This window comes from Zeus faber (assembly GCF_960531495.2).
Source record: "Zeus faber genome assembly, chromosome: 1".
NCBI classification, from domain to species: Eukaryota; Metazoa; Chordata; class Actinopteri; order Zeiformes; family Zeidae; genus Zeus; species Zeus faber.
The window spans coordinates 34,343,169-34,359,408 of record NC_137193.1 but is presented as its reverse complement, the minus strand read 5'-3'; the positions used below and the strand labels follow the sequence as shown (position 1 = coordinate 34,359,408).

At 38.1% G+C, this 16,240-nt stretch overlaps 1 protein-coding gene across 1 annotated transcript in view; it reads right to left on the bottom strand.

The window, feature by feature from the left end:
- Window positions 1-16,240, bottom strand: part of ctdp1 (CTD (carboxy-terminal domain, RNA polymerase II, polypeptide A) phosphatase, subunit 1) — a gene marked incomplete at its 3' end in the record, with an annotated part of 92,365 nt that overhangs the window by 33,069 nt on the left and 43,056 nt on the right. Inside the window, exon 12 of the mRNA XM_080023917.1 lies at window positions 6,221-6,444. Coding sequence (XP_079880043.1) covers window positions 6,221-6,444 — 224 coding nt within the window. The remainder of the gene's footprint in view (window positions 1-6,220; window positions 6,445-16,240) is intronic.

The window sequence follows — 16,240 nt, the reverse complement described above, 5'->3', positions numbered from 1 at the left end:
TTTCACTTAAAGGTAAATTATAGGGTAAACGTAATGGAAGGGTTTTGTCAGCACAGGTGGTTACCACAGAAACAGAATGGAACACTTCTCAGAAGGAAATGAATTTGATGAGGACTGATGAATGGTCTGTCAAGGGCTGTCACGTGTAGGATGTGGCAAAGTTATATAATCTATCCATGATTGTAATTATGCTTCAATCCCCAAAAAAGACAATGTTCAACACATAGGCCAGTGTGCTCCAAAACTGACCCCTAACAGTAACAATTTAAAAGTAGAGCTTTTTGTATAAAAGTGATTATAATGAGAAACAGAAGAGTAGAAAGGAACCAGAGTCTTAGTAACAGTAAGAACACAGACATTCACATCATTACTGTATCTTGGCAACAGTTCCATGTGTATTTTCTGGCCAAGTATAAGAGAGTGGTGAAGTGGTCCTGAGCGACAGGATGGCAGCTATTGTTTGACGAGTCAATACGATAAAACGGTACAAATTGCACATTGAGTAATAACACATGGGAAGACGGAAAGCAACATGTGAAATTAAATCCACCCATTAGCAGACCCTGTGAGCTTAAATTTATGAAAGACTGTTCAAAATACTATTTCAGTTGAGACCAATGACTGTGTTATAATTGCTATTATTATTATCTATCTACCTATCTGTGGAAATGATGGTTGAGTTAACTCGATAGGTAAATTACTTCACCAGACAACTCCTCTTCCACCCTGGGTTTACCAAAATCTTCACAAAATGGGAAGTTGTTATCCAGCAGAAGGAGCAAAAGCAATGGAAAATAACTAGAAAAACTTTCTGTTTGACCAGAACAAGATGAACCATTCTTTTTTGTGTAGTTTGATAATCAGCAAGTGTGCCTGGAAGTGGGTATAAAGGAGATGCTTGTGTCTTCAAAGAATGGCGCTGAATTAGATTCTTTCATGGAAAAACCAAACAATCGACTCAAACTACTAATATTTACTCAAACTTGTCCTTGCACCTAACCCTACATTCGTATATCTTCATTTCTAAACAATAACCCGATGTCATATTAACCTGGTTCAAGTTAAAGATGAAAGAGCTGCGTGTTTTTAACTAGACTTTTATTTAATTGAAGTACCCAATCCAGTGCCATTAATCCTCTTTTGTCCACTGTGATAGAAAATGCAAATGATTAATGCTTCTTTCATTCATTGTTGTTTCATACGTCTTACATAACGAAATAGCCTTTTATAACTTTTGCAGCTCTTTAGATACATCCCTTTGTTAAACTAAGCTCTTATGTCAAAGCACTGTCCTCTGAGTAAATGATTTTCGTTGTTTTCCATCTTGTGGCGGTCAGACCCATTCTATAGTTACTCATCTGTGTGTTAAGATCAGAAAGTATGCCAGGAGGTCTTCAAGGATTTTGCTGCATCTAGGAAAGAGGGTTGTAATGTGAGTGGTAAAAGTATTGCATCCTGCTCCTGAACAAGAACATTGTAAACTAACCAAAACAGGGTCTAAGGTCACTGTGTGCTTGTTACTCCACACCATAAGGTCCAGGCCTGTAGAGCAGCGTAGGCTGGCAGGCCAGCCACATGTTAATTATGGAAGTATGAAAAAAAAGGCAGCACTCTCACAGTCTGCCAGTGTAGCGCAAACACATTCCCTAGCAGGAGGCTCTCACGTGTCTCAAGTCTTCCAGCCTTCAGTGTACCTTGGATGGGTCTCCATAGAAACCAGCCAAACACTCTGTGCTCGGCGCAATGTCATAGGCTAAACGTTGTGAAGAGGTATTGTGATAACAGGAAAACTATGAATGGAAATAAACATTATCCTTCGTTTACATTTAGGTGGACACCCTACGGTTGATATTGTTGAAATTAGAAGAGTCAAACTTTAAAGCTTTAGGTCAAAAGACTCACTTTAAAGAGCTAATCAATCTCAAGGTTCAAATTAAAGCTTTGGAGTTACACCGATACCAAAATGATAGCCCAGAGAAACACAAGGTTCTCCTTTTGTTGAAAGCTAAGTATAATGAGCTTTATAGTAGTAAATTTGCCGCAAATCTCCATTGTTTGAAACAGTCTTATTATGACCAAGGTGACAAAGCTGGCAAGCTTCTTTCAGGGGGAAAAAATGCAATCAGACAGAGCTATAAATCAAATAAAATTAGAAAATGGGAACAACACAATAGCTCCAGTTGCAATAAACTCCTCCTTTGGAACATTCTATGAATTCATTTATCGATCAGAATATCCAGATAAAACACAGTTTCAGTCTGAATTCCTAGACCAGTTAGACATCCAAACTATGAGGGACCAAGATAAGAGTGAACTGGATTAACAGTAAACTGTTGAGGAAATGTCAGAAGTGTATGACTCCAGAATTGGATGGATGCCTATGGAAGTTTTTTAATTGTTTTCGGATAAATTGCTCCCACCCCTATGCTGTGGTTAATTAGTAACCCCACATGAAAGTAACCTATTACATGTTATACTAAACCACCAATACTCAACATATAGGTATAAAAATGTAAAAAAAAAAAAGGGGGAAATAATGAAATAAATAAAATAACCCAAGTCTTCTACAAAAATGTATAAAAAAAAACTTTTAAAAATATATGCTATAAAACCTAATTCTTCTACAAAACAGGAGGGAAAAAATGCAGCTGAAACAAAGAGGACTGAGCTCAAGGTCATGTCCCACAGTAGGAAAAGGAAATATGCCCATATTTGATAAAAAACGGTGCAAGTGTTCCAGGAACCGTGAAAAGGACACTTTCCGGGAACGGAGACTGCCCAGTAACCAGGCTGTGATTGGTTGTCTGGAAGACCACCCCAAAACGCCTTGTGACAGGACTGCGAGCTGGGATTGGCTCAACCGAACAAAGAATGCGGTTAATAAACTCCCCCAAAAAATAGAAAAACACTGGTAACAGGATTATGAATGGTTTGTGGCGATGAAAGGGGCAGAACATGTAATAGGAGAAGGGTGCTTTTCGGATATAGAGAAGCATGAAAGATTTGGTTAGTCAGTCGGTTCCGCAAAGCCTACTCCAAGTTTATTGCTGTATTAAGACTCTCTGATATAAAATAAACTTTTCCGCAACAGACTGTGGTCGGCTCCAGTGTTTTTTCTTCTAAGTTTTTGAGGCCAGAACAGATAGAAACGTCGTCCAGAGATGAAGACTTTTCACGAGCCAAGGTCTGAACCTTTTTTAACCATGGCACCTACTAGACATGCTTTACGAGGCATATGCCCCCACCCTTAAGGTCCGCACTAATCAGCTTGGTCCCAAAGCCTGACAAGCCACCTACAGAAAGGGGGTCCTATCGCCTCATATCCTTAATGTGCTGTGACACTAAAATACATTGTAAGGCTTCAGCAAAGAGGCTAGAGACATACACCAATGAACCACAACATTAAAACCACTGACAGCTGAAGTGAGTGGCCTCTTTCAGCAGGATAATGCACCCTGCTACACTGCAAAAAATGTTCAGGAATGGTTTGAGTAACATGACAAAGAGTTCAAGGTATTAACTTAGCCTCCAAATTACCCAGATCGCAATCCGATCAAGCTACTGTGGATCGTGCTCGAACAACAAGCCCGATTCATGGGGGCCCCACCTTGCAACTTACAGGACTTAAGGGATCTGCTTCTGGCAGCTTGGTGCCAGATACCACAGGACATCTTCAGAGGTCTTGTGGAGTCCATTCCTCGACAGTTCAGAACTGTTTTGAAGGCACGAGGGAGACCTACACGATATTAAGCAGGTGGTTTTAATGCTGTAGCTCATGTAATGTATAATGTATGTTCCGTCCCTCATTTCTAACGATTCAGAATGGCTTTGTTCTAGGGCTTTTCATAATAAAGATGACGAAATCCATCCAGTCATTGGATGCCGAAAATGCCCTAGACAGGATTGAAGTGAAATACCTAATGGAAGTCTTGGATTTGGGGTGGGTGGAAAAAAGGTCAAATGGTTGAAACTCCTGTGTTGAGATCTGACAGCTGAGATAATAACAAATAACCTGATAACCCAACCTTTCAGTCTACACAGAGGCATGCAACAAGGCTGCCCCCTATCCCCGCTCTTATTTTTGTTTGCTATTGAACCACTGGCTTTGGCTATCCGGCAGCATCCAACAATCTTGAGTGTGAATATAGATGAATCGGAGAATATTATTTCTCTCTTTGCTCTCTGCATCTCTGAATAGATGGAAGCCAATGACATTTTCTTTCTTTCTCTCTTTTCTGAGTGTCAACTACGCAATTACGTTACATTACGTTGGTATCAGGTTTGAGTATCGGAGCATTTTTACATGAGTACATGAGCACAGGTGTGTAAATTTGACCAGTACAGAATCAGAAAATATATCTGATCGGCTGGTCACGGTCGATCAAGCTGAAAACCGGCCGATTGATCGGTGCATCTCTATTACCGATGAACACTTTATAAGTTAACATTAGAGTCACATTTTTTGCTAATTACTCCCGCACTTTACATTTTACCTCTGCAATGCAGTGTCGGTGGATAATAAAGTACCACTGCGCTCAGTGGATGTTGAGTGAGAGGAGAGGGAGGGCAAGGCTTACAGAACCACAGGTCAAATCATCTGGTCCAATCCCAGGGATGTAGTTTAAATACCCAATAAATGTACAGTATAGTTTTGTATTGATTCATTTATTGTTTTCCATAACAAAATTACAATAACTATATATAACTATATATAACTATATATATATATAACTATATATATATATAACTATATATAACTATATATATATAACTATATAACTATATATATATATATAACTATATAACTATATATATATATAACTATATATATATATAACTATATAACTATATATATATATAACTATATATATATAACTATATAACTATATATATATATATATATATATAACTATATAACTATATAACTATATAACTATATATATATATAACTATATATATATATATATATATATATAACTATATATATATATAACTATATATATATATATATATATAACTATATATATATATATATATAACTATATATATAACTATATATATATATATATATATAACTATATATAACTATATATATATATATATAACTATATATATAACTATATATATATATATATATATAACTATATATATAACTATATATAACTATATATATATAACTATATATATATAACTATATATAACTATATATATATATATATATATATATATATATATATATATATATATATATATATATATATATACATACATACATACACACACACACACATACACACACACATACACACACACACACTTTTTTTTCTTTAATCAAATTAAAATATATATCTTTTGCTTATTTTCAGCTGGAATTTTGTACGTGTGTATTTTAAAGAAGAATTGCGTGGTTGGTACACAAAATGCATGCAGGTTGGCAGGTCTGCATTTGCTCTACAGAATAGGTCTGGCTTACTTCCCATTCAAACAGATTTCCACCCAACTTTCCAGGATTGGGCCAATAACAACCTTTTATCTAATATGGGGCATGTTTGATATGATATAGATGCAGAGGAGAGCCGTTGAGACATTTTTGTTAACAACCAAATGGCTGATGTAGAAGGGTCTGTTGAATCCACTATTGCGACAATATTAAATGAACTGGACGGTATATTTTTTCTAAAAAGCTTTTGTTGATAAGAAGGGTGTATTTTCCGTACCTCCGAAAGGATTTGGTAAAAGTTAAATTTGCCCACCTGGTTGATCACCATTTTTCCGTCGCTCAGTGCTACGTCCCACATTTTGTTGCTCTGATTGGTTGTAGGTTTGTCTAATTGCTTCCAGAGACATTTTGCTCTGTCCCCATTGGTAACACCATTGGAAATTGTTTTAGTTTGAAACCTCTAAACTCATATTCAGACACTTGAGATGTTTTATGTAAAGATGTTTAAGTTTTTAATAAAATTTGATGACTGTTATTCTAAACAAAAAATACACTAGTAAACCTGTGACTAAAACGTGAGTTCCCTATTGTGGAATTTAACAGGCGGAAATATTTGCCCTACAGGACTGCATTTAGGCACAGTGAGAAGCAGCAGTTCCTCAATAGTAAGAATCCAGTGAGGATGTGCTATGAACAGTTTTAAATGATGGAAACCAACATTTTAATAACGCCAGGATTGAAAATAGTGAACCTATTCCTTAATGGAGCTCTGAGTCTCACCTTTGGACACTAGCTGTCAGGATGGCCTCACTGGCTGGTGTTGGGATCCTTGCCTCCATGATGGCACATGACACCTGAGGACTGTGCCCTGCTCCTGTGCTCTGCCTGGCTCCCTGCTGCTCCTCCTCCTCTTGCTCTTCATCCTCCACCTCCTCGTCCCCCGGTTTCTCTTTTCCTCGCCCCTCACTTTCGTTGTCGCTCTCCTCACCAAGGATATCATCCACCTTAAAGGAAAAGAGCCTCCATGAGCTGCTATTGTGCTTTTGATAATTTTTTGTCAGGGAGGGGTCATCAGGCTTCATTGTCTTGCTTTCATTTCTTCCTTGAATAACTTAAACATACACATTACATGAAGTAAAGGTACACCCTAAAAATTTATCTTTGTGTTCTAGAGAGAAAAGCCTAATATATAAATGCACAAAAACAAACCACCTTTGTTCAGTCAGACTGCCGGCTGTTGGAATACCTGCCTTGTCAGTGCTTGGGTGTGTATGATTTCTTCATTACTATATCAGGGATCTCAGTTTTTGTTTGTGATTATTGTTGCCAAAAATGACTGAATTTGCAGCGGCCTATCTAATAAAAACTGCAGTACAGTAGTGTTGCATTATAAATATACAATCACCGGCCACTTTATCACATACACCTTGCTAGTACGGGGTTGGACCCCCTTTGCCTTCAGAACTGCCTTAATTCTTCAAAGCATAGAGTCAACAAGGTGTTGGAAACATTCCTCTGAGATTTTGGTCTATATTGACATGATAGCATCACGTAGTTGCTGCAGATTTGTCAGCTGCACATCCATGATGCCAATCTCCCGTTCCACCACATCCCAAAGGTGCTCTATTGGATTGAATCTGGTGACTGTGGAGGCCATTGGAGTACAGTGAAAATTGTCATCATTGTCATGTTCAAGAAACCAGTTTGAGATGATCTGAGCTTTGTGACATGGTGCATTATCCTGCTGGAAGTAGCCATCAGAAGATGGGTACACTGTGGTCATTAAGGGATGGACATGGTCAGCAACAATACTCAGGTATGCTGTGGCGTTTAAACCATGCTCAATTGGTACTAAGGGGCCCAAAGTGTGCCAAGAAAATATCCCCCACACCATTATACCACCACCAGCAGCCATGCTTTCATGCTGTTTACACCAAATTCTGACCCTACCATCTAAATGTCGCAGCTGAAATTGAGACTCATCAGACCAGGCAACATTTTTCCAATCTTCTATTGTCCATTTTTGGTGAGCCTGTGCAAATTGCAGCCTCAGTTTCCTGTTCTTAGCTGACAGCTGACAACTGAGTGGCACCTGGTGTGCTCTTCTTCTGCTGTAGCCAATCTGCTTTAAGGTTCGACGTGTTGTGTTTTCAGAGATGGTATTCTGAATACCTTGGTTGTAACGAGTGGTTATTTGAGTTACTGTTGCCTTTCTATCGCCTCAAACGAGTCTGCCCATTCTCCTCTGACATCAACAAGGCATTTTCGTCCACACAACTGCCGCTCACTGGATATTTTCTCTTTTTCGGACCAGTCTCTGTAAACAGTACAGTTAGTTTAAAAAAAAGATTTTCGATTTTACTGTTGACATGGAACCAGTTGGTTGTTTAGTCGGCACATTTTAACATCCCTAGTTTGTACATGTGTTTAAAAAGCATAAATGGAATTTCAATACAAAAATACTGTAATTTGTTTTTTTTTGAGGGGGGGGGCAGTCTCATTATATTAGGAATATCCAAAGACTTGTCATAGTTGGTTCAGTGCCCATTCATCTTTTATGCCATAATTATTGCTAAAAAACTAAAATATGTGCTGGAAGAAGGAAGAGGTACAATCAGGGAAACAGTGGTTTACAGAACTAACAAATACATTACACCTGGAGAGAATTAGGTATGTTCTGAAGGATAGGATTGAGGAATTTGAAAAGATTTGGCACCGTTTATATCCTATCTTGAGAGAGATTGTGACTGATCTTAATAATAAATTCCCCATCCGCAATTTGCCGTGCTCTTAGGGAGGGTTAGGGATGGAAAGGGTCTGTGTGTATGAGGTTTCTGAGGTTGCAGATTTCTTTTAAATATTTATTTTCCATTTTTTCCTTATGTTTATATTTACAATAAAATGGGGACATTTTGTTTAATTTTGTTTAGAAGCAGTGAAACCTTCAGAATGTCTGTAAAATACGATGCTTCTTATCAATAAAAACATTAAACATAAAAAGCTGCAGTGGATGGATTTGTGTGCATATTTTTGATGTGACAATTTTATGTGGAAATATTGGTAAGATTGGGCATAATTGCAAGCTCTCCCAGTCTTTGAGAGCACATGAATAAGAGTCAACCCTTGGAAGCATGAATGGTGTGTGCTGTAGAATTGCCATGGTGACCCAATTCTAATTGAGTGGTTCAAAGGTTGGACACTGCTGGGGCACAGCAGGTGACAGCCATTCTAAGATTCAAAGATGTAAGAGTAGGCGAGCTGAGGGTAGCTACATCTGAGATGAGTGCGTCGAGCATAAGAGAATTACACCTTGCTAGACATCTTTGGAAGACCTGACCTTAAATAGTCTCTCTACGTCAAATAATCTCCCTGAGGTTATCAAGCTTTGTTGTCAAGCTTCTACGGCCACGCATGGCTTGCCAGACCAATGAATGCTCAGTATACTTTAGTTGACACGACAGACATGTGGTCAGGATTGTGCCACATGTTTCGTCACACATAAAAAGGGAAGCACAGAACATCAGTAAGTATGATCTTTTTTGACTTTGAACAATGATAGAGCTGACCGATCTTCTGGGGTGTTTTCTCAGCAGCATATGGAACAAAAACAGCTCCTTATAAAAACATTTCTGTAGTATTGTTCAAAAATAATAATTAATTAAAAATAATTTAACAAATACAAACAAAATAAACAATCAACTCAATTTAAAATATATATATATATATATATATATATATATATATATATATATATATATATATATATATATAAAGTTAACAATACTTAAATGACGGAATTTTGCACGACAGCGCAATAAACTGTAGACACAGCTATCAGGATGTGTGAGCCAAAAATACATGTTCAAGTTAAAACAATATTAATAAAACAAATAATTATTTAAATATTAATTTAAGAAAGAAGGTAAAATATTTGGATAACGAAAATATCTTTATTATTTTAAACGTCACTTAAAATTCGCAAAGTAAATAGTATTAACTAAAGGCAAGCAAGAAGACAGCCCCAGGGTCCTTTCCCCAACCCGGAAGTGTCAGTTGCGGTAAGCAAAGCTGTAAATGACAATGCTATATCAATAATAAACGGTTTAAAATGAATTAACGGTGTGACTGGATTATATACTGTATCATTTAAAGTAATGCGATTCAAAAAATAAAATGGTCCCTGTATTATCGTGAACGGATCAGTCCAATGAATTGCTCGGTTTGCAATGCGTACTGGACCGAAATCCTCGTATTGAACAGTTCAATACAAATGTGTATCGTAACAACCCTACAAACTATTAGCAAAAGTCAGATAAATCTTTTTCCAGCTATCCATCATCTATCTATTCAACTATCCATCCAGCCATCTGTCTGTCAATCTTTTCACAGGACCTGTGAGAACCTCACTATAGAATGAGTGATGGTATATTAATTACGTGGGGGGACTGTAGCTCAGGCGGTAGAGCTGGTGGTCTAGTGATCCTAAGGTTGCTGGTTCGATCCCAGGCTTCTCCTGCTAGCATGCTGTAGTGTCCTTGAGCAAGACACTTAACCCCTAATTGCTCCTGATGGCTGCGTCCGTCGGTGTTTGAACAATTGTAAGTCGCTTTGGATAAAAGCGTCTGCTAAATGACTAAATGTAAATGTAAATGTAAATTACAAAAATACTCGCACAACAATAATTCAACAGCAGCTGGTAGAACTTCATGGTGGCTAACTATGGCTTAATTCACCACAGTACATCAAAGCGCTTGGCAGCTCTGACAATGGGAATTTCATGGAAGTCCTCATTGAAGTTATGAGTGGGCTTGATCGCTCCTGGAAGGCCCATATAAAAAAATATGCTGGGAAGGTAACACTTTCAATATCTTCTATATCTTACTTATTTACCAAAGGTAGGTGGAAAACGTCCAGCCTCAATTTAAACCCTGGAGAAGACTGTCAGGGAGATGATGCCAACACCATAGATGTCATTGTCCCATTCTCTTGAATAAAGAGGAGGGAAATACAAATTATTAACTTAGCTTATGAAAAAAAATTCATTACAAACTCCTACTATTCTTGATCTTGCATTTTCTTTTTAAAACACAACAGTAAAAATAAAAAATAAATGACTAAACTTAAACTTTGTCCTCAAAAGCCGACAGTAATGCATTAAAATAGCAGATCAATGCAGATGGTAAGGGAAGCAGTGGTGAATCTGAGCCGAGCAACCATGCAGTCTCTCATCCATTAACTCATTCAAAGCACATGCCCCCTTGCTAATGGCCATGGGGAACCGGTGATAAATGCTCTTAAGACACTTTCTGCTTGGGGGCTGTGTCAGGCTCGTTGTTGGTGTCAAGCTTAGCTCATTAAAAGCATGTATTTGTCAATTTGGACATGCAAAGAATGCCTTTGTGGTAGCAACAATGCCAGAGATACAGGAAGAAAACACAGGGGTGAATACAAAAATGTCAAGCGCCTCCAACTCAACACCTAATTTGAATTGGATTGGATTGACCCCCATGGGCACCTGGTGCTAGTAGGCGAGGAACAAATATGAATAAAAAGATGGTGTTCAGTACTGTTGTACTGGGTGGTCAATACCAGAAAAAAAGACACTTAGGTAGTAGTATTTGAAACAAGTTGTTTTCCCTTGTACAAAATTTGTTTTCATATTGCACCCCTTATTAACCCTGAAATCCTAGCAGCCATTGTGAAAATGTGGACTATTTGTGCAAATAGACTATTGTACGTTTAACAAATGGATTACTATACTATGAAAATGGTGTTTGTCTAGACTTAACAGGTTAACTGGATCAACCCTACTACTAGCGGCCAACAATATAGAGGTTTAATGATATATTGGGTAGATATAGTGCTACAAACTTTCACAGTACAAAAACATACCGATGGGCATAGTGGTACTGAAAAAACACAGTATCAACTTTATGTACACATTGTTCATCTATATAATTCAAACACCAGGAGGAAGAATCACCATATAGGAATCAAAACCATAGGCTGGCTCTGATGTTCCAGTCCAAGTAACACATATCAGCCATAGGAAGATGGACAGCAGAGAAATTGAAATCGGTGGCGGCTGTTAAATTGGCAAAACCAAACAACTTTGGCAAATACATATGCAGCTCCATTTCTTGCAATGACTCAGTCAAAACTATAAAATAAACTAATAGAATAACCTAGAAGAAAAATCCAAACTTCAAATTGTTATGCTTCGATGAATTCAATTGTTTTTGCACATTTGGTGCTAAGGAAATAAAGAAGGAATCTTCTAGTTATAATGTCCATAGTTGCTGTTTCCAAATTAAAAAATATGTTCTTGTTTAAAATTGTTGTCAAACAATCAAACTGTGCCCTGCACCGTATATTGTATTCAACCATAAGCGGAATGTATTGTTGCACCCCTAGAACAGCGTGACTACTCAGACAAAATACATTGTTTTCTTTCACTGTGAGTGCATGTACCACTACAATAAATCACATTTGGCAAGGTACCATTTTACCAAGAGGTGGAGATATTGTAGATGTGCAGCTAGAATAAAAACCCCATTAAATTGCAAAAATGTATGAAACACAAATATCCTTAAAATAACTCTTAAGCCGAGCTTCATAAAAATCAACAAGCAATTCATTGCTTCTTTGATGTGAATGGGGTTGGCTGAGAAAATGCCGGCTAAACATGGCCTGTTCGGAAAAATAACAAAATATAATGCAAATTGAGGTGGGCCTATTGTATTACGAAAGAGGCCTGCCTGAAGGTTGAACAGGGAGAGAAAATACACATTGTTGAGCATTGAAAATGGAAAGCTATTCAATAGAGAGCCAAGGGTAAACTTGTTTTGCTGCTGGCATAAATCAAACCGTCTTCTTCATGTCTACCATAAGACAAGTATCCTTGCCTACAGAAACTGACCCAAAGCGATGCGATGCTCATCTCATTACTCAGCAATGAAGTCCAATTCCACAAAGTGAGAAAGGGTTTTGTGCAACGTTCATCAGAATATGATGGTTATCTTTACACATTGTCCTTTTCTTGCCTATACTTAAGAGACCAAACTGAGAGAACCTTCCACTACTAAAAATAAATAAACAAAAAATAAAATACCAACAGAGCACTGAAAGCTTATTCACAGTCGGGTCTTGCAAAAACTTTAGTTTCTTCAGGTGTCAGATGCGAAACCTTTCCAATACATTCTTCAGCCGCAACTTAGTAACGGAGTGAAGCTACAGCAAACGTGTTATATGGGGCTTCTTTACTCAAACTGTGAGCGATCCTAATTTTCACCTTAAAACAACAATCAACAATTGTCAACAATTTGTCAACTGCTCCACCAGGGAAAATAAACCACTGAACATACTTTATGCAAATTTGAGGGATGCATACAGCTCCACTGCCCTCCCCCCCATGGCAAATCAGATCACAATCTGGTATTTCTCAGCCCCACCTACACACCCATTGATCAGCAGCAACCTGTGACCACAAAGATTGCGAGGTGGTAACAGGAAGCAAATGAGAGTCTTCAGGGGTGTTTTGAGGCCACAGACTGGGAGGTACTCTGTGAGTCCCACAGTGATGACATCAACTTCATGACTGACTGTATAACAGAGTAAATCAACTTTCGTGTGGATAAAACCATCCCCTCCAGGACAGTGCCATGTTTCCACAATAACAAATCCTGAATCTTTAACATCAGCCTAAGCCATGGGATGGTTCCAGTCCTGTGAAAGACATCCTGCCTTGTTCTGGTACCTAAGAAGCCTAAGAAGTCCTCTCCATCAGCCCTCAATGAGGACAGACCAGTTGCTTTAACATCACACATCATGAAAGTCCTGGTCCTATCACTGGTGGACAGGAGAATGAGTACAGGGAAATGGTGGACCGCTTTGTGGCATGGTGTGGAAACAACCACCTCCTCTTAAATGCGACCAAGACAAAGGAGATGGTTGTGGATTTCAGGAGGACAAGAACTAAGCCAAACACTATTTCCATCCTGGGAGAAGAGGTGGAGGTAGTGGAGGGTTACAAGTACCTGGGCGTTCACCTGGACAACACACTGGACTGGAAATGCAGCACTGAGGCTGTCTACAGGAAGGGACAGAGCAGACTCTCTCTTGAGGAAGCTCATGTCCTTTAATGTGTGCAGCAAGATGTTGCATATCTTCTACCAGTCTGTTGTGGCTGGCACAATTTTCTTTGGAGTCATCTGTTTGGGCCACAGTATTAGACTTAGAGATTCCAAGAAACTGAACAAAATGAGAAAGAAGGCTGGCTCTGTGCTAGGGACTGCTCTAAAGCCCCTAGAGCGGGTGTGGAGAGAAGGAGGTTGCATAAGCTGCTCAGCATAATGGACGACACTGCACAACCCCTACACAACCTACTGGTCAGACAACAGAGTGTCTCCAGCCAGAGGCTCCTTCAGCTCTGCAATAATGACTGTTACAGAAGGTCAATCCTGCCCACAGCAACAGCCACCTACAATGACTCCCTCTGTGCCAGGAGAGGAAACCCCTCCTCTGAATGGCAATGCACAAGGCACATTTTCACTTTACATTAACTTCTAAACTTTACTTTTCACTCGGTTAAATTCAATTTTACTCTATTTATATATATATATATATATATATATATATATATATATATATATATATATATATATATATATATATATATATATATATATATAGTAATTGATTCAGAAACAATGTGTGTTTGTCACGTATGTCATTGCTGCTGCTACTCTAGAATTTGCCTTTGGGGATTAATAAAGTACCTTACCTTATCTTTAAAAAGCCAAACATAGTACGCAATAACAGTTACTTTAGACACCCCACCCCAAAAAAACTGTAGTGTAATGCATTTAGAAAGTTAACAGCTGTATCTTTGAGAGTGCATTTATTCATAAATTCTGGGGCTGCCCCCTACTAAAGATTTTCCTCGTCGACTCTTAGTCAGTTCAAGCAATTAGTCGACTAATCGTCGCACTTTTATGATATTTATGTAAATATTTAAATATAGCGTTTTGGGGCATCAGAAAATGGTTTGAGTTCCAGGACTGAGAAAGAATCTTATAACTAACAATGTTAACACATTGCTACATTACAGACACAAAACCTAATAACCAGCCTTTAAAATGTAAATTTAATTTACAAGTGCTGCTTGCACGAATCGAGCCGCCTGTGAATTACACTGGTTAAACATTACATCGGTTAAACTTATTAGGCCCTATTATTATTAATATTATTAGGCCCTATTATTAATAATGTACACATTTAAATAACATATTGACATAATTTGCACTGAAATATGGCGGACAGAAGATCATTTTCCCAGTGTCGGCGTCCCCTCACGGATGCCCTGCTAGTAAATCCCCACTGTAAAACCTGCACCTTTCAAGGATCCCGCTGGACACCGGCATCGCTGCACCTTCTCAGTCCCCGCTCCCCCGGGTCTCATTTTAGATACGTTTTGGTTATTGAAGAGTATAGTTAACAGTTTAAAATGGCTCTTATAATATTTCTTTTGAATTTTAGACTAGTCAACATCATGCAGCAAGCTGCCTGTAAATTACCGGCAAGAGGAGACTGGAGAATATTTGGAGGACAATAATTTTTAACATTTAACATTTATTTTTGTTAAAATTTGTTTCAATTAAAAGCCCTTTCGCATTTCACACACAGGTCCAGCCATATACTATAGGTTTTAAGGTTAATTTTGAAAATGCGCAGCTGCTGAATGGAGTGATTTTTTTCCTGTGACTAACTGAAAAAAAGTGTGAGTCAGTCAAAGCTAGAGTACTGGCCCGCCGCTGTTTGTTTCGGATCATTTGAGAGAGCTCCTGTCTTTAGAAGGATTGTGATTGACACTATACTGTATATGGAAAGCATTATGACTCGGCAACATGACAAAATATCACATCAGACCAAGGAAAGTGTGGTAGATCGATTGGCTGTCAATCCATTCAAAACGTACATGATAAATTGAATTAAATTACATGATCTGTAATTAATTAATCCAATCATTCTCAAATGTAATCGCTTATATCAATATTCGCTGGGAAAAACCCACAAATGAAGATATTTCAATTCAAATACATTACTGCGGCTTTAGAAGTCAATATATTGTTTTATTTCAATATCTTAAGAGGTTAAACGAATACGTGTTCTTTTTTTTTTTTTTTTCCTCTCTCTCATTTGCAGTTTCATTTTAGAAAATCTTGCAATGAGGGAGAGTAATAACAGATTCGACGTTTTCACTTCGCAGGAATTTTTTCATGGTTCTAAGAACTTTTGGAGGAAACTCTTTTTTTGTGTCCGCACTGCAAGAACTAGGAACGATCGTAGTTGTTGGAATACTGTTTTGAGGGACTGTTAGCTCCTACTCCAGGGCAGGGACTAACCGGCACAAGAGCAACCTTTAGCATTTATTTAAAGGTTCAACCCAAGTTGACTGGCAAGGTGAAATTTAGATAGGTGGTAGGAAGTTAAGCTGGCAACCTGCCATGAATGCTCAACCAGGCAGCAGAGACTTTCTAATGCCAATCCTCTGTTTTTCATGTGGTTGTTGTTCACCAGGCCAGGCTCACATTAAAGGATGCCATATGTAGCCCGACTTTTAAAAGCAAGGGGCAAGCCTCATTCTGAAAGGAGCAATTATTACAGCAAATTATGTGAAATTCATCATTAAAGCTTTAAAGGTTCTCTTGAGTCATTCACATACCCTGCATCAGGGATAGTTTCTTCTGGAATGTTTAGAGATACGTCTAAATGTCAAAGGACGTGTAACGCCGCTTCCCT